Source organism: Polypterus senegalus, chromosome 11 (assembly GCF_016835505.1).
Source record: "Polypterus senegalus isolate Bchr_013 chromosome 11, ASM1683550v1, whole genome shotgun sequence".
NCBI classification, from domain to species: domain Eukaryota; kingdom Metazoa; phylum Chordata; class Cladistia; order Polypteriformes; family Polypteridae; genus Polypterus; species Polypterus senegalus.
This window is the reverse complement of record NC_053164.1, coordinates 61,043,562-61,063,955: the sequence shown is the minus strand read 5'-3', so window position 1 is coordinate 61,063,955 and position 20,394 is coordinate 61,043,562. Positions and strand designations below refer to the sequence as shown.

The 20,394-nt window shown below is 37.7% G+C and overlaps 1 protein-coding gene across 1 annotated transcript in view; it reads left to right on the top strand.

Moving 5' to 3' along the window:
• Positions 1-2,907: 2,907 nt before the first annotated feature.
• The window catches only part of LOC120539060 (allograft inflammatory factor 1-like), a 48,271-nt gene continuing 30,784 nt past the window's right edge, over positions 2,908-20,394 (top strand). Inside the window, exons 1-2 of the mRNA XM_039768778.1 lie at positions 2,908-3,011; positions 3,845-3,906. Of these exons, the coding sequence (XP_039624712.1) occupies positions 2,993-3,011; positions 3,845-3,906 (81 nt within the window). The 5' untranslated portion in view covers positions 2,908-2,992. The remainder of the gene's footprint in view (positions 3,012-3,844; positions 3,907-20,394) is intronic.

Here is a 20,394-nt window from a genome sequence, read left to right as displayed (position 1 = left end):
TTTATTGGTTTTAGGAATAAACTTGTTTTGAACCAAGATCAGAAAGGCTCTGAAAAGACACCACCTGTCATTTATAGTTGCAGAGTTTTTACTTTTAACATTCAGTGTATTCTAGATACCTCCTTATCCTTATACAGACTGCTTTCTACAAATTGTATATCTTTGTTTTGGTAAACCTTTGTGTGTTTTCAAAGATAATCTCAAATTTTAACATGTTGATTGCTGTTGCCTAAAGAATCAATAAAATTTGTTTTATTACTCTGTCTTTATTGCTCAAAAAGATGACATCTAGACAGGCGTTTCCATGTGCTGGGCTTGAAACAAATTTGGTGAGAAAACAGTAATTTACCATTAGCACAATTCCACTATTTATTGTGTAAATAGAGTAAATTGTGCAAGAAGCAAAACACTGTTTGTTTGGCAGTTTCTTAGGGGGGATGTGAAACACTGAGTTTTGATATGTTTTGCGTATCACCAGTTTGGGCCTTGTGCCCAATGCAATAAAAAAGGCACTGACTCCTTACAATGACGAAAAAGTAGGTTCAAAGAAGAATTCAATTAAAAGGTTATGCACTACAAAGAAATTTCATGTGAGAAGTGGTTTTGCAAAGATCAAATCCAAAAAGTAGCGACTCTTTGCTGAAGTCTACAGTACATGTAGGTCTTGGTTTCTGTGATATTTAAATGAGTTCAGATGGCATATCCCACGTTTCAGCATTAGGGAGCCAAAAAGAAGTTCCATGACCTAAAAATCACAAACATGTTAACAATTCAACTGTGTAAGTTTAATGGACTGTATATGCAGTTTGTCTTTTTAAACCACAAATATACATGTTTATGCAAAACGGTTTAAATACACCTGGCAAAAGTCTTTGCTATTGTCAGTCAGTATATCCATATAGAAATGTAGCGGACTAAAATTTGGTTTGAGAAACCTGGTTTTAACAGATTAAAAGTATATTGTAAAGAAAATTAAAGCTATGCATTTTTAAAGCAAGGAACATTTTGAGACACAAGCTCAAGATCAATAAAGGAACCTCGCAAATTTGATATCATTTGAACTTTACAATAATGTGGACTCTGATCAATGTACATTTTAGACAAATTCTAATCCACAATTTTAGAGGGGTACTGTGTTGTGCTGCCGATCAGTCAGTCAGGAGGTAACAGTGCTAACTCTACGAGGTGTGGCAGAAAAGTAATGAGACTGATTTTTTATTTACCAAAGTTTTTATTTTTTTCAAACATAAATGTTATCCCCTTCAAAGTAGTTCCCTTGGGCAGCTACACACCGATGGAGACGTTGTTCCCACTGTTGGTAGGAGCGCTGGAAGTCTTCAACCGGTATGGTCTTCAGCACGTCCGTTACACTCTTTTGGATGTTTTCTAAAGTCCCGAAATGACGTCCTTTGAGGACATTTTTCAGTTTAGGAAAAAGGAAAAAGTCACACGGACTGAGGTCAGGTGAATAAGGGGGCTGGGGAACCACAGGAATGCCTTTTGGGGTCAAAAATTCTGTTATGGAGAGGGCAGTTTTTCGGCACCATTTTGGCACAGACCTTTCGCATGTGCAAATGTTCAGTCAAAATTTGATGAACGGTAAATCTGTTCAAATTTAATTGTTCACTCAACATTCTTAATGTTAAACGATGGTCTGATCTCACAAGAGTGTTCACACGTTCGATGTTTTCATTGGTTTTCGAAGTTGAAGTCCTCCCTGAACGGTGTTCATCTTCAACGTGTTTTCTGCCTTCCAAAAATGATTTGTGCCAGCGAAAAACTTGAACTCGGGATAAAGAATGTTCCCCATAGGCCTGTTTTAACTTTTCAAACGTCACACTTGCCGTTTAATGGCACAACGTTGCTCCAAATTCCGCTGTTCCATTTTGCGTGATGCACAACCAAAAACACAACTTCACTAATAGCAGTTACAAAAATCACGTAGTTAACGGAAGGAGTTGAAACTCGCACTGAGCTATGGGAGGGTACTGATACACGTGCTCTATCAAGGACAACAGCGCAGCGTTGCCAGATCGCTTGCAGTGTTGCCAGTCTCATTACTTTTCTGCCACACCTCGTATGCCTATATTGTCAGCCATTATTAGATTTACTAGCACATGTATCAGAATTGAGAGTTTAAAAATGACTGCGTTGTGCCGATTGTGGTAATGAATATAAGGCAATTTACACAGGCATAAGAAAACAAATGAAGGCCAAAAACTATATTTTTGAAATGAGAGTTAGTGCTATGATATAAGATAAACACTAATGACAGTGGTAAGCAAGGCATTACAGTTTAACAGAAGTGAGTTTATACTTAATTCACAAATGCAAAATATCAGCTCCACATCTTTTCCTGCTCACTTTGCAGTGCTTAGTAAGGCATTTAAGCTGCTTGTGCTCTAAAATATACACATGTGACCATAAATTGTGTTTTTTTCTGTCCACAAGGTCTTTTGATTGGCATTTACTATGACAAACTTCAATACGAAAATCAAAATAAAGCAACATATCTAAGACCGTGTAATTTGTCATATCACCATTCGGTGGTGCTAACTCCTTAAAATCGATTCCGGTTGTCTTTCCTGCAAAGTGTAAAAATGAAGTTTAAAAAATAAATAAATTAGTATTTCAAATATGCTCAAGTATTATTTTGTTGTCAAAAATAACAGCTTGATAGTTTTTCTTTAAATGAATGTTCATACTGTTAACTCAGTTTTTTTTTTATCTCTATACTATATTTTCTCTGTTCAAAATGCTGCTGAGCTAATTATCTGCGGTCAAATGAGACAAACTAGTAAGTATATTTAGTTCCCTATATTTAAACATACCCACCCCTATTGTCCCACACCTTCCCCCAATCTGAAGCAATGCAACACTTCCTATTTTACCAAGAAGGGGAAGTAAGGCACCAAGAGCTTAAATAAAAAAGTTCAGCTGCACTTCCTTCTAGTGGACACTTCAGTTTCATACAGCGGTCAGGCACGCAGCAATGAGCCGAGATCTGCAAGGTGAGATCTGTCTGTTTATATATTAAAAAAAAAGAAACTTTTTCACATTTATTTTAGAGGAGCCATTTGCTTTTTGTGTCTATGTATTAAGGGTGTAAAATCTTATTAGCATTAGTGTCACCAACTGTTTATAATACAATTTAAATCTTACTGGTATTGCATCTGTCTATTTGTGAGCCATGTGTTCTTTCCAAATGGTGCACTAGACAGCTTTCCACACGTTTCTATTTACATGGATTTATTCCTAATTCAGTTTTTTTCTCTAAGGCAATCCCCTTCTATCATTATTTTAGTGTATATTTATCCTCCAGATTGTTTTTCTCCCATTAGCCTTCCAGAAAATGTTGCATTCTGACAGGTCCTTACAAATTTGAGTCACCTAAGTAATGTCTTTCTCCTCTTCCTTAAATAATAAAACAAAATGACAACAGTCAAGCTGACATGCAACCTGAGCTTCCAGAATGAGCCTTGTTTTTTTGTATGTTATTCGACTGAAGATACGCTACAGTAAGTCTAAGCATGAAATGATTTGATACCAGGTAATGGCTAAACATGTCTGTATACATCAACACCCCAATGTGCCTACTTAAAAGTATGAGGTATTCTTTTTAAGTGGTTCCTTGTTTTCACACTGAGTTAGCATCTCTTTGTTGGTGGCTAAAATTCAAGACAGTGACCTGTTAGAAGTATTTTAAAAGGAAGTGGTGGACAGTGCTTTGTAGTTGCGTTTATTGTTGGCTAGGCCGTGGTTTGGACCCTGAAGAGCTGCAAGCAACCACATTAAAGAAAGTCACTTCAGACATTGTGTTAAATGTCCGTTTTGTTTTCTTCAGGTGGTAAGGAATATGGCATCCTTAAAGCACAGCAGGAGGAGCGACTGGACTCAATAAACAAGGTACTCTTTCATTTAAACTAACATTAAAAATTCAATCACCACAGGCTACAAGTTGAATGGGATGTGACCTCAGAGTGGTGCGTTCTGCCAGAGAATGAGGAAATTTACAGGCAAGGGTGAACGCCATAAAGCACGAGGATAAATTTTGACTAATATGAAGCATAAAACGTCCTGAAATGCTCCACTCGCATCCATTTAATTCTGACACCTGAACGATAAAATTGTCTAGCATAAAGTCAGACGTCTTTGTGAAGTGGTCCAGTCCCCTGAACCCAAGGGACAGGGAAAGATGACTCTGATCAATTTAATTTATTATATCTTGCCTTATTCAAAAGATTCAGTCTGGTGACTCTGAAATTCCCTCTTCAAAAATGAACATATTTTAGCTGAAATACAATATGAAAAAGGTATGTAGTAATCGGGAATAATATCTGGTTGTTAGGTGGGCCATCTCATAAACAGAGAACTTATGATGGAACTGGAATACAGTTGAAGACCTACTGCAGAATGAGACTAACAGCTCAGGGGGTCACATGAATGATGACCGGGTGTTTATTGACAGAATGCACTAATATGCTCAGGGGTCTACAGGGACGCCCAATGAGAGGTCTAGTTCAATGCACTTGTCATCTGTTATTACATCATCTAAAAGCATAAAACAGGGCCATGTTGGCACAGATGCTTGAGCATAAATTGAGAGACATTTGCTATTGTCTGAACAATGACCTTGTGAATTAATGTCTAGTATTGTGCATAATGGAGATCTCCACTGCAGAAAGGTCATAGTAACATAATTGAAAATGTGAAAGGATTTAAAATTCTCAAAGGTATTTATAAACTTGATTCAGCCTAATTTATTCAGTTTAATGGTGAGTCATATATTCAAGTGTGGACTGGCATCCTGTTCATGTGTTGCTCCTTGTTTAACCAGATAATTACTGGGAGAGATTATAGCCGCTCCATGACCCTGTCCTGAACAAGCGGGTTATGAAAATAGATAGATGGATGGGTTTTCAATGGCACCTGGGACAGTTATGGATAAGTGCATTACAGAAAGAGTCCAGGAAGTACTTTTTCACACAATTCATTGGAATATGGAAACAAGTTTCCAAGTCATGTAGTATGAAGAAGAAACCTTGAAAACTATTAAAGTATCTGGGTAAGATATGAAACAATTTAGCCATTAGCTAATTAAACATGCTGAATGGACTGACTTTTCTCCTCTTGTTTGTCATAATTGGTAACTCAAAATTAACCTGGCATGGGTGAATGTTTGATAATGTCAATGTGTCCAACCTGAAGGTCTATGCTTGCTTTGTCCCTGAGGCTGTGTTGATTGGCTTTGTAGATTCAATAGCTTTGCACATGAAAGACCAAATGGGCGGACTCTATTTCCTTTTAAGCAATGTATAGCACAAGGCTATACTGCCACAATGTATAGCACAAGGCTATACTGCCACAATGTATAGCACAAGGCTATACTGCCACAATGTATAGCACAAGGCTATACTGCCACAATGTATAGCACAAGGCTATACGGACATAATGTATAGCACAAGGCTATACTGCCACAATGTATAGCACAAGGCTATACTTCCACAATGTATAGCACAAGGCTATACGGACATAATGTATAGCACAAGGCTATACTGCCACAATGTATAGCACAAGGCTATACTGCCACAATGTATAGCACAAGGCTATACTGCCACAATGTATAGCACAAGGCTATACTGCCACAATGTATAGCACAAGGCTATACTGCCACAGTGCACCAAAATTTTTCAAATCAAAGATTATGATCCAAGCCCTGATGATCTGCAGACTTTTTATTTCAAATTCAGCTACTCAGAACCAAATATTAGCCTGTTATGTTCATAATCAACATTCAAGTAATGTCTGCTATTGCTCTAAAACAAGAGTGGGAAAATGTTAAGGTAATCCTGAGACTGGCCTTCTCAGCAATCTTAAATTTGATGTATACAACTCTTTTACCGATGTTTGAAAGATTAACAGAGCTGAGCCTTATCAGTTTAGGCAAAAGAAGATTAAGTGATGGCATGATTGAAGTGTTTAAAATAATGAAAGGGTAATAGTACAGTGGATCGAGACTGTTATTTTAAAATAAGTTCATCAAGAACACAGGGGCACAGCTGAAAACTTGTTAAGGGTACATTTCACAGAAACATTAGGAAGTTTTTCTTTACACAGTATCACAAACTCGACTCAGAGTCATAGAAAGGTTTGGGGCAGCCACTCGTATAATTGATTTCCTGTCTGCAAAGTCATTAAGTATATACAGCACTGATGAGTCCAAAACAGAACTGAGGGAATAGGGGAAATGTGGAGGCTTTGAAAGGGGAAGACAAGAAGTGAGATCAAAGGGGTCGGGCTCATGAAGGTCTTCAGCCATTGGTTCGAGCCCGGACATGACATCACAGGGGCCGGAGCCGGCAAGGTCTCCTTCCATAGGCTTGTTTCCAGAAGTGACGTCAAGAGGGCCAGGTGAAATCTCCCGTGAATGGTCTGCAGGAAAGGGAGAAAAAGAGTCAGTGCACTCTGTCACATCCCGGTATGACTCAGAACTGCCTCCCATGTGCATGTGTGTGACAGCAGAGAACAATAGATACTTGGAATAAGCAACCAAGTAGTGTGGTAGACAGTAAGACTTTAGGAACTTTCAAAACTACTTCTTTCTGGGTGTCAGGAATTATTTTACTGCTCATTTTAATGTTAGTAGTCCGAAAATGAGTGAGGTTTAAATATCTGCAAACAGTGGGTGGCAAACTTACAAAAAGAGTAGAAAGGGGGGTGAGTTAATCGAAGACAAGAAGAAAAAGTGGATACTATTTGGTAGAATATATGAGATTCAAAATACTGTAAATTCTGCTGCCACTCTAAAGTTCTTTTCAATTTGATCTTATCAGGGATCTCCCTTGATGTAACTCATTCATCATTCCATTCATCTCCAAGTCCATTTAATTTAAATCAGGGCTACTGAACTTTGGAAGAATTCTGGAACTAAATGCAAAGGAGTATTATCCATTTAGCATTTATTTTGAAATAAAGAGGTTGTGGGAAACCAACACCTGTTTTTGGTAGCAACGGGAAAGTTCCAAGATTCTAAAATAAACAGACATGCAAAAATTGTTTAAGTGGGAGGTAGACTGCTAAAGCTGTAGGCATTCTTGGCAGGATAGGAGCCAAGCACTTTGTGTCTGTAATATAAATAATAGTGCAGGAGACATAATCAGGCCATGATTGCTTCTCATCAGGCATACAAAACCAATGTAAGTCACCTTCCTACTTTAATTTTGTCCAAAAAGAAGAACACTTTATCTGCAAAGCAAAGTAATATCACTATTTAACATTATGAGAGGGACTTTGAAAAAAACTGTGTCCATTTTTATTTTGAAACTTTGGGATTGACTTTTTAGGTTGTCATAGTATTTTTTCAGTCAGAACATTCTCAGCACCCGCACAGTACCCCAGCCTATAAAGAATAATTGGTTATTCCAATTAAAAATAAAAATTGCATCCACTGGGGAGTGACTTGTTTATTATACCATACCATTTTCTAAGCCTGCTTAACCTAGGAGCCTATCCCAACAAGCATGGGGCACAAGGCTGGAATAATCCCTGGACAGGGTGCCGGTCCATCACAGGGTAAGCACACACACTAGGGCCATTTTATGGCGTTGCCAATACATCGAATCTGCATGTCTCATATCCTCCCACACTCTCTGTTTGACTATCAGTAACTTTTACAAGTCAGTCAATTCAAACACATCTTCTTCAGTCTGTGGAGATTCTATTTTTGAGCTCATAGCCTTTAGCTGCTTTTCTATATAAGTAACTCCTGTTAACTGTTGTAGATTAAAAAAGACACAAAAGATGACTGAGTTGGGTCACGTGACAAGAGCTAGTGCACCGCAAAGAACCACTGTGCTGCTGCTAGTCACTGGCTAGTCTGACCTCAAGTATTACAATTGTCTATAATCTTTAAACTTTCTATGTTATCAGCAGCTCTGTAGATTTATTTTTTGTTATGAGGAAGTCACAACTTCCCTATCTTGGGAATCTAAATATGTTAAAGAGATGTGTTATACCACCCACTGTGACAGCAACTTGCAAACACTTTTCTGTGTACCTCTGCTGCTTCTTTGCACTATCCCTGAGCAAACAAAGACTTGAATGTTGTTTAATTAGAAATGTTGCAACTTTACTCTTCAACTGAAGACTCATTTCAAGTAATTTCAGTTAAAAACATCTTATAGTTAATGTCTCTGTGCAACATTGGTGTAAAACTATTAATTAATCATTTTTAAACTTTGAAAATAATTTAGCACAATGTTATGTAATTATATATGTATTTTTGGGTGTAAAAATCATAAAAGGTATAAAAGGGTATTCATGGTGAAGCCACAGCCTGTTCTGTGAGGAATATGAAATCATTTTTGTGCTTCTTGAACTCTCAGGGGCCTTGTATCGTTTATGTATACTGCCGACCTCAAGGCTGGGCAACAAAAAAAGTGTCGGACACCAACCGAGTGAGACCCCTCAACATGCACTCCTCTAGGGCTGTAGCACCCCTAATGCTGCACTTGAACACTGTGAATAAGTGGCTGACACTTTGTGGTTACTGTCTAGCAGGGTGTCTGAGGGCACTTTATATTCTTTGTTTTTCCACATATAGTGTTTTTTTGAGTATACCATCTATCTGTGGCCTGCAATAACTATGTATCTTTCCTCTTTTGACTATTTAAAATGAAATACCTTTACTTATTACATATTCCTTATAGAGTGAAGAAGAAAATACACATTTAAACTACTGATCACATAATCAAGGTTGACGTATTCTGAAAACATAATAGCTGAAGGCACAATCAAAAACCAACATATGTAAAAAAGACACCTTTATTGTTTTTACTGCTCAGTTCCAGTACTCATATGACTGAGCCATTATAGCCACATAAGGACTAGAGGGTATCAAATTAAAGTTAGAAGAATCCTTTCATCCTAAAGAAATCAAGAATAGCAGCAGACATTATGTGAGTGTTTTAAATAATGAAGTGAATAAAAGATGCTACTCATGATTTTAAATTGATTATTTCATGAGAATAAGAGGTGCACATGAAGCTGTTTGTGTGCAATGGAATCATTAAAGTTTGTGAATCTTAACAAGTAAGCTAACTAAAATTAAGCACAAAAATGTCATTTGAGCAATAAGGTCTAAAATGATAAAGTGCATCTGCACTTATTAAGTTTAAGGTACAGTACAGGCCAAAAGTTTGGACACACCTCCTTATTCAATGTGTTTTCTTTATTTTCATGACCATTTACAGCACTCCATCACTCTCCTTCTTGGTCAAATAGCCCTTAAACAGCCTGGAGGTGTGTTTGGGGTCATTGTCCTGTTGAAAAATAAATGATCGTCCAACTAACCTGACTTCTGCACAACACAAATGCTGGTCGCAACCCCATTGATAAAGCAAGAAATTCCACTAAATAACCCTGATAAGGCACACCTGTGAAGTGAAAACCATTTCAGGTGACTACCTGTTGAAGCTCATCGAGAGAATGCCAAGAGTGTGCAAAGCAGTAATCAGAGCAAAGGGTGGCTATTTTGAAGAAACTAGAATATTAAACATGTTTTCAGTTATTTCACCTTTTTTTGTGAAGTACATAACTCCACATGTGTTCATTCATAGTTTTGATGCCTTCAGTGAGAATCTACCAATGTAAATGGTCATGAAAATAAAGAAAACACATTGAATGAGGAGGTCTGTCCAAACATTTGGCCTGCACTGTATATGTTTTGAGTCCCTCACTGCTGTACGCATTGCATTGCCCAATGTTTGCCCTCTTTTGTGATTTATGGTGTATTGGGCTAGTACAGTATTTAATTTTCCATTCTAAAATTGATGCCATTCATCAGCATCTTCGTACTGCACAACACTTCCATTCTTTGGGCCTTACATGCCACAACGTATTTTTCAAATTTATCTCCACGTACAGTAATTACATTTTGATTTGAGAGATGATCTGTAAATCTATTTCTTCTACACTGTTTTAGCTAAAGCTTATTATGCTGATGTCAACCAGCTTTATATTTCTACTAAACCATGTCATGTTTGCTCTCTGTCCTGTTTGGTTAGTTGCCCCCATAATATTAAAATTTGACTGGCACATCATCTCCTCAAGATTAATAGTGACAAGTCCTCAAGTCTCCTTGTTGTCTCTAAAGCTACCCTTTCATAAATTGGACATTTTAAGGTCTGAATTCATGATACTCCCATTCCTTTACAACCTCAAGGCAAGAGATGTGGTATTGATTTTGATACTACTGACTTTTCAGTTTCACATTTATGCTACATCCCGTGCTACCTTTAATAATATTTGGAACATTTCAAGACTCCATCCTTCACTGTCCTGCTCTGCAGCTGAGACATTTATTAATGCATTTGGCACAGCCATGTAAGACTATTGTAATACCTTATTGTCTTGTATCCCAGCTTAACCTATAAACAAGTTGTGGTTGGTTCAAAATTCTGCTGCAGGCTTACTGAGTCAAACTAAGGACTATAGTCACATTACCTCTATCCTACAAAAACTTCACTGATCCCATTTAAGTACTGCCTTAACTTTTAAGATTCTTGTCATCACTTTCAAAGCACTCCATGGCCTGACTCCCACATATTTAGAACATCTTCCTAAAGATTATATGCGACCAACTCAGTGTGCTCCTCTACTTCAGGGCTTCTTGTTGTACCATTAGTCTGCCTGTCTTCCATGGGAGATCAGGTTGTTAATTTCACTGCTCCTCAGGTCTGGAACTCCCTCCATCATAGTATTTGGTGTCTTAATGCTGTTTTATTGTATACAAAATGTATTAAAACTAACATTTATAGAACTCCCTTCTCAGTGCCATAAATTGTATCATCTATGCTCTGATTATTTTTACTGTTTATTGTATATTTTAATAGGTGTGTGTTTTATTTTATTGTGCAGTTTTATAATTTTATATTGTAATGGGTCCTTGAGCATCTGGAAATGTGTAATTAAACCAAAGATTTTATTATCATCATAGTAGACATGTTCTTTTATATCAGCTTTTCTCATCTAAGTCACATAAACTTTTATGCCACTAAGATGCAGAATTGAGTAAGTCTGGATCTGAAACTTGTTTGTGATATACTGTAATATGGGAAGTCAATTTCTGAGCATCTTTAAAATAAACCTTAATAGATCTTCCACTAAGATCAAGAATGAGGAAAGTTTTTACACGAGGACCAGTTAGTTAAAGCCATATATACCATACATGTATTTCTAGGATATTTTTTCTCAAACTTTTCAGTTCTTGTGCCATTAATTGTAGGTAGCTTCTCTTGAAGTCATCAATTTCATGTATAACAATAAAAGAAGGTAAGCCTTCCTTATTCTTTTAGTTGTCCACTGCCACATACCAAAACTCACACAATTCTCTGAGATTAATTTAGTTTTGATAAAGGAATTTTGAAAATTCTCATCAATGAAGTTTTAATACTGTATATGGATTATTGGCGTTTGTTTCTGTTTTATTTTCCAAAAGCAAATATCTTGTATCATCTTATACAAAGGAATGAATACATTTTGAAATTTTGCCCTAGAACTTTAACTAGAATATAAAGGCTGTCCATCCAATCATTCCTTATTGAACTCATTTAATAGAGTTCAGAGTCATGGGGTATAAACCCTGCCGTGGCAGAAACGAAATGAAGATGGAGCACCAGTCAAGAACAACAGCATTTATTTATATTGTACTTTTTTCATGGAAAAAATTGCACCTCAAACTGTCTTGCAAAAGTTTAAAGAAAGAATTACAAACAGCAAAATAAACCCAAAGAAATTATTACAAAGATGCACAGTGCAATAAATAAGTAATAGAAATGGAAGAGTCCCCAAGAACTGCTTAAATTAATATAAACATAACTGTTTTTTGGTCTGTAAAGGTTATGGTGGTAAATGACAGTATAATGTTTACTCACAGAGTTCTCCTACTGAGCTGTCTCACCAATCAACCTTTTTGCCTTTAAGAATGAATGGATTTTGGTGAGCAATCAGGCACAGGAGTGCTGAATTGACAAAAATACACTTTTCCATTTAACTCATTGCTATGATGTCTCAGCATCATGTCTGAAACTTGTCAAGGTTTCAGCTTCACCTGCATAACTTGATGGTATGTGCCTTTGCAAGAAGGTTTGCTGTTTCTTTTGGGCAGTCTCAAGAGCATGAAGGAGATACCAGGAGATGAGCCGGTACATGAGGAGAGCTGGACAGGGCCGTAGAAAAGCAACAGCCCAGCAGCAGGACTGGTATCTGATCCTTTGTGTGAGAAGGAGCAGGAGGAGGACTGCCAGAGCCCTACTAAATGACCTCCAGCTGGCTACTGGTGTGCATGTTTCTGAGCAAACTATCAAAAACAGACTCCATTAGTTTTCATGAGACATCCTCTAGTACAGGGGTGTCAAACTCTAGTCCTGGAGGGCCGCAGTGGCTGCAGGTTTTCATTCTAACCATCTTCTTAATTAGTGACCAGTTTTAGCTGCTAATTATTTTGCCTTAATTTTAATTAACTTGGCCCCTTAGTTGTTACTTTTTCCTTAACTAGCAGCCAAACAATAATGAGACACAAAACAAGCCACTACATGATCAGCTCACCTGTGTCCATCACACAATATCTGAAAATAAAGAAAGGTGAAGGTCTCGATAAGGCTGATCTCTCTGGTCACCAAAACATCTTGATTGCGTTCTTAGAAAAAAAAGAAAATCAGTTTTGGAAATGTCTGCTGTGGCAGAATGAGAGCGACAACAAGCCATGGAATTAAACAAGTTTAATTATCAGCAAGAATCGGCATCTAATTAAGAGATTGGTTGGAGTGAAATTGGTTGAGTTTGAAATCCCAATTTAGCTGGTCATCTGTTGAAATGAAATGGAGTTTGAGGCCAGATACAGCTTGTCATTTGTTGGCTCACTCCAAATCTCATTTCTGTTTAGCTGTCATTTAAACGAAAAGAAAATAATTCAGAGGACTAAATCCTTAAAAACAAGGCTATTAAAATGAAGGGAAAATAAGTTAATTAGCAGTGTAAACTGGTCACTGATTAAGAAAAGGGTTATAATGAAAACCTGTAGCCACTGCGGCCCTCCAGGCCTGGAGTTCGACACCTGTGCTCTAGTAGGACCTGTGCTCACAACCCATTACCACGCAGCTCAATTGGCAGCTCTGCCATTGGTGCCCTGTTCTCTTCACAGATAAGAACAGGTTCACACTGAGCATATGTGACAGATGTGAAAGAGTCTAGAGACAACGTGGTGAATGTTATGCAGCCTGCAACATCATCCAGCATGACCAGTTTGGCGATGGATCTGTGATGGATTGGGGAGGCACATCCTTGGAGGTCGCATGGACATCCACGTGCCAAGCAAAAGTACCTCAGAGGTACCTCAGAGTCATTGTCAGACCTTACATTGGTGCAGTGGGCCCTGAGTTCCTCCTGGTGGTGTGGCAGGAATGTGTAGCCAGTTCCTAGATGATGAAGACATTGATGCCATTGACTAGCCCGCACATTCCCCAGACCTGAATCCAACTGAGAACCTCCTGAACAATATGTATTGGTGCACCGACATCGCCAAGTAACACCACAGAATTTCCAGGGGCTCACTGATGCCCTGATCCTGAACTGGGAGAAGATCCCCTGTGAGCATGTCGAGACGTTGTCAGCAGTGCATACAGGCATGTGATGGCCATACACACTATAGAGTTACATTATGAGGTGCTGTGATGAAATTCACACAAGTTGGATCAGTCTGTGATTTCAATTTTTGACTCTGATTTTCAGTATGATGTTGAATTCACCTCTCATTTGGTTGGTGATTTAGGTTTCCATTGACTATTATATGCTATATCATTTTGTTCTCAATGAATTACACAGTATTACTCAGTAAAGATTTTCCACTTGAGAATTTTGTGCATTCAGATCACATGTGTGATTTAAGTGTTCCCTTATTTTTTTAAGCAGTATACTAGCAGTTCAAACCATTTGGTTGTGTATTTGATTATAACAGCATCTTGGTGACAGCTCTTGCAAATAATCATTCATGATTTGCAACTTTAATGACATGTGCATAAAAATAATCTGCAAGTCTGCTAGTAAGGCAGTTTTTTACTTGGGTGTGTGTGGTGTAAAACGAAAGTGCTTTTTTTAGACATTGCTTGTTATTTGTGTCCTGTATGGTAGTATTGTGCCCTCCCTCCTGTGCTGAGCGTTTTTAAATGACATGCCACAGGGCTTTGTGAACTCACAACAGACTCCGCAAGATGATGTGCTGTTCACCATGTATATGGTGGATTCATAAAGTACTGAGACCACTTCATTTTCTTCATGCTTTGTTGTGCTGTAGATTAAACTGTATATGGATACATTTGATATTGTTGTCCATCACTCTGGACTCAATAAGCCCTAATGACAAAGTGAAAACATATTTTCAGAAACATTTGCAAATTCCAGTTGGAAATGGTCACACTTTTACAGCCAGTTGATTATTTTTTACTTTGCTTTTCATTTTGTAATGTTTAGTCACCTTTCCTCCAGTGATCCAAAATTTGCCTTACAATTATGTGACTTGTCAGGTTGTGACCACATGGAATGGTGTGGGCAACCTGATATCATTGGGTTTCTGTTGATCCTTGGACAGTTTTAGTTTCAGAACAGTCATGCACCCTCAATACACTTTCAATCATTCGGTTTAAACTGAACCTCTAACATCATATACCAGAATGTGTAACAAAAAGCCCACAAAATCCACTTTGAATTAAACAAAAGACATCAAATTCAAAAAACAAAATCTTCCAAGCTTGCAGGTAAAAAATTTAATAACCATTTTGTTAAATCTCTTAAATTTCTAAGAAATGATAAATCATCTCTCAAACATAAATCCCTCTTTTATAATATCAGAAGCTACTGTAAGTTGAAAGCTGATTGGTTGAAGGTGAATGAGTGTCGTGGTGTTATGTTTTAACCTGGCTTAATCCTTGATCTCAGTTTTCTTTTGTCATGGTTTTTATTTTGTTTCTTTTCATTGAACATTTTTTATTTTTATGTTACTGTTTTTATTAAGTTCTGTAATTTTAAATTTTCAAATAGTGAGTTTTGGTTTTCAAATCTTTGTGTAATTATTAATTATGGAGCAAAATCTTCATTCTCATTGCCAGCAGTAAGTCATATTATTTTCCAGTGAGTGTGGGACTCCACCAGGAATGCCCTCTGTCACTGATCCTGTTCATAATTTTCTATAGACAGGCGCAGCCAGGGGGATGTGGGGTCTTTAGGTGTGGTTAGGATCACATCTTTGTTTTTTGCATATGATGTGGTCCTGTTCGTTTCAATGGGTGATGATCTCAGGTGTACACTGGGGTGGTTTGCAGCCGAGTGTTAGGCATCTGAGATGAGGATTCAGAACCTCCAAGTTCATGGTTCTCAGCTAAAGTTGGATGGAGTTACCTCTCAAGCAGAGGAGTTTAATTATCTCAGGGTCTTGTACAAAAGTGATTGAACAAAGGACTATGAAATAGAGAGGTCTGCGACAGCAGCATCAGCAGTTATTTGAATGTAGTACCAGTCTGTCATGGAGAACTTAGATGCAAAGCTTTCCATTTAGCATTTGATCTACATTTCTTACCTCACTTATGACCATGAGCTTTGGGTAGTGACAGGAACAACAACGTCATGGATAAAAGCAGCTGAAATTAGCTTCCTTTGCAGGGTGCCTAGGCTCAGTCTTTGAGATACGTAAGATGCACAAACATTTTTTCAGTGAGCAGCATTTTTAACTAATGTTTAGAATCTTTGAAGTCCCCATACTCCTAAAGATCCCAGAATAAAGTTAAAACCTTCAAGTTTCAATGTATCCGTGAACCACAAAGACTTCTACAGATATCAGTTATTCTGAAGTAAAATAAAATAAAGGTGTCAAGGCCTCCTTGAGACAAACTTGGAAAGTGGTGTGCACTTCACAGACATGCTGTGGCTCTGCTGCAGTCCTAGACTGCTGAGCACATGGGTAATTATAGAACCTTATGATTGCCACACCAGCTTCTGCTCTGCCAGTAATATATAGATAAGATGAAACTCTTACAACAGATTGTGCTTTTTTTATTACCGTTTTACCATCAATAGTATGGTACCCATATTACATGTTTTAATGCAGTACATGATTGTGAATTAATTTAACACTTTAGATAAAATCTGTTTAAGTCTGTTTTTCCCATTTTAACACTTCTATTTAGCTAATCAAGATGTATCTAGTAGTACAATGCTTACACTTCAGTATACATCTATCCATTTTATTAAACCCAGCTGTCCTATTACTTGCTCAAGAGAAGCATAACTCATACTACCAACTCCTTTTCTTACAAGGCATAGTCACCTTCATCTCACCTGTAATGTTCGCTGCAATTGGTCTAAAATGGAGCACAACTATACTCTGCAGCTGCATACTTACTTCTTTACTCCTGTTAGTACACTACTTCCAGTAGTTATGACAGTAGTGGGCGCTATTGCTCCCTTGAACCCTCAGATACCACGCCAAACACCAGGTAAAAGTGCAACAATTCTTTTTATTATAATAATTATGTGCACTAAGCACCCTCCACTCCACACTACTTATTAATAAACAATTCTCAATAATCAAATAACCAATCCTCCAACTCCCAGACACTTAGCCACCCTTCCTCCCTTCCTCCCAGCTCAGTTCAGCTCAGCGTCTGTGACTTCCCATGGTCCTTTTATATCTCCTGACCCAGAAGTGAATCCACCCTACAGTCCATGAGATTCCTTATCACTTCCGGGTCGGATACAAAGTCTTTTTCTTCAGCCCAGAAGTACGTTGTTCCTACTGTTCTCGTGATCAGGATGTACTTCCGGGTTATAGGGCACGTAGTACTCTCCAAGCCTCCCTATGGCAGCTCCTGGTGGCCCCCATGGTGTCCAGCAGGGCTGTTCATAAAAACTACAACGTCCATGAGGCTCTGCTGGAATTTGGAAAACTTCCATGCCGCTGGGAGGGCTCCATCTGGCGGCTTGGAGGTGTGGTCCGGAATATATATAGCCGGCCATCCTTCACAACGTGTAATGTCTTGTGTAGGGTAACAGTTTCAGAAGACATGCAATACAAAGTAAACATTTTCCCACACTCATTCTTTTATTTTTTGATACAGTTGAGTTTTCTGAGAACCATATCCACCAAAATAAAAATGAATAAGTAGACAGAAACATCCCCAAGCACCTATGTCTGGATTTTCTGTATTGATTTCAATTCTGATACGGGCACAATATTCCCTGTAATTTTTTTCAATACATTGATGAACAGTGGTTTTTTAGGGGCTACTGAGGAACATGTATTCCTCATGGTACTGTATATGTTTGAATTGATATTTTATTTATATAAGTTTTATTAAACTAAGTTCCTTGAAATTATTGTTGTTAAGGTACTAAATTTAAGTAAATATGAGTTTCAATCAATGACTTATTGAATATTGGATTCCCTTTCTTATACAAAGCCTGGAGAAATAACAAACTAGACACCTTAAGGCCTATTTACACACATGAAGACCTCTTACTACCATGTGGGCTGGCTGGTCCTCTTCCCTACTCACACACTGCCATTTCCTCATCTTCTGTCCCACATCCACATACAACTTACCATAACTGACCCCAATAAAGGAGATTCCTCGAAAATAACTGTGCAAAATGTCTTTGATCTGCATTTCATTAATTTGTATTTTTGCTCTTGTACTTTCTTTCCTCTCTTATTTAGTGTGACACAAATCTCTATTTATGCAGAGACACACATTAATGCATGTGTAGGCATTCTGAATGCACATATACGTGAATATGTTTATGACTTTCATACATTATTCAGCATGTAGGTGCCTATCATTTGTGTTAGAAATTAATTTCTAAAAGAAGAAACCATTGCGAGAGTCATTTCCTTTCACATGCAGAGCTGTGTGAAACAGGCTTTGAAGTAGATGTTCTGCTACTTCAATGTCTGCTTTGACAGTTATGATGGCAGTCATGGCAATTGTAACCCTAAAGAAGAGGTGATGGACATCATGGATGGACTGGTATCCAACCCAGGATGGATGGCGCTTATGGTTGAATGTGCATCCTTTCAAGAAGGTTCCTATTCCCATTCTTGGTCAGTAGTTGACAGGGCATGACTGGTTCCCAAGTGAGTCAGGGTCAGAAGTGGATAAAGATTAAGATTGCCTGGAAAGGAGTGGAGGAGGAACAGAAAGAGAGAGAATTGTAGGTTGGATTGTACTGGAGAAGAAGCCAGTCTGAAAAAGGCACTATTTATTTGAACCCAGGACTTGTGTTGCTGCTGTGGTCATCCAAGGGAATGATGGGTCAAAAGACAAGCTAAATGTTGGGGCGCCAACTTGGCCTCCCGTTTACTTTCAAACATTAAAAAAAAAAAACATGAGTGATGAAGCAATAACAACCAAAAAGAGCTGGCCACTGGCATTCTGTGCAATGAACTGACTGCCTCTCAAGGCTTTTCTGATGACTTTGGTTGATATTTGAAAGAACTCCATTTCTTCGAGCTTCCAGTCAATAAGTGACCCTCCTAAGACTGTCCTAAGACCGGAAAGGGCAGGGTCAGTTGCTCTCACTGAGCAGTTTCTCGGTACTTTGGAAGCAATGAAAGATGGCATGGTTAGTGACAGAGGCCCCTTCTTGGCCCGCTGTGGAATTTCATATCTGGGAGAAACCCGTAGGGTAACCCTGTGGCACGCATGCATGACACTGCAGATGTATTTGGGGTTTGGGGCTTTGAGGTACCCTTAATGGTCACAATGTGTCACAGCCGGACATGGCGTTAAACCCATAAATTATCAAAGAATGAGCACATATATTTCACCAACAAAATAGCCACACAAAAGAATTTGTCTATTGTTGGTTTGTGAAAGCCCACTACCTTGCTCATGTGTTCAAGGGGAGGAGCTAGAATAGAACTCTAGGCAACTGCAAAAGCGAAAACGTAACAAACCTTCAACACCCACCAGCTCTGTGTCATTATCAGTAGGTGCCATTACAAGTTCATTGAAGTAGGAAAAAGGAAGCATCAGAAGTGCCTCCTCTGCTTCCCTTTAACTGCTGCATGTTGTCTAAATTGGGCTACTGCTTTCACATGCACACTTTGTCACATGCTGTATATTAAGAAAACATCGCAGAATAACAAATGTTATAATAAAAATGAACATATTACTTTGGAAAGTCTAAAGGAACTATAAAACTACTCTGTTTAACTAGGCCAAACTAGCTAAAGCAAAAAAAAAAAGCTCAAGTCAGTGCTAGGATTACATTAATATGTTCCTCATTTGTTTTCTTTTTTATTATTTTGTATTAATTCTACTAATGGCATTTTGCCACCATTTTGTGTATTTATTCTTCATGGGTGTCTTGATTTTATGTTTTAAACTTTCAAGGACAATTTCTGTCATGAATGCATCCATCTGGGTCACTATGATGCTAGGTGGTCATTATCGATAATAGTATGACAGCCATTAAAAGTTTTATAAAAGTATAATGAAAGACTTTCTCAAAAACTTCCTTGTTTATACTTGGAAAATTGTGGTTTTCTTTTTAGTTTTATTTTAGCACTATTCCTAAAAACTGATGATAAATTAATTGTCTTTCCATTTTTTGATCTTTGCTACATTTAGCATCCTTCTTGTACTATTTCTAAAATAACTGACATCTGATGAAAGTGTTCTCCTTGGTTTAAATTTAAAAGCTCAGTGATCATGATAGTAATAAATCAGGTCACTTTTTTATATTGTTTAAAATGATTTTTTAGTGACATCTCCACTGGTCCTACTTTGTATTTCTGTTGTTATGACAGTGTATTATTAGGTGCATTAATACAGTGGTTCTCAATCTGTGGGGTGGGCCCCCCTAGGGGGGCACGAAGTAACAAAAAAGGAGGGCGCGAAGATGAGAAAAAAAAGAACACAAGAATCAAAAATATGAAAAATACATCTATTGAAACCAAAACAAATTAACTTAAACTACATTCTGATACTAGAAAAATAAATATAGAGTTAGATAAATGTCGATAAAAGTTGACTAGGTATAATGAAATATGCATCTATGATATATCTTTAATTAAAAAAGAACAAATTGGTATTAGTGGGCTCCTTTCAAAAAAACGTTAGGGGGCACAATTAAAACTGTTATGAAAGCTCGGGTCGCAAATACTTAAAGGTGGAAAAATGCTGCATTAGTACATGCATAATTAATGTCAGTAACTAATATTTTACCTATTTTCCTTAGTGCAGTTGTGTTTAAAAAGAACAAGACATGATACACGTGGGCTATATTCACACTACTATGTTTTCATTTTAAAATGATATTTTGAAACAAAAACAATCTCTATCC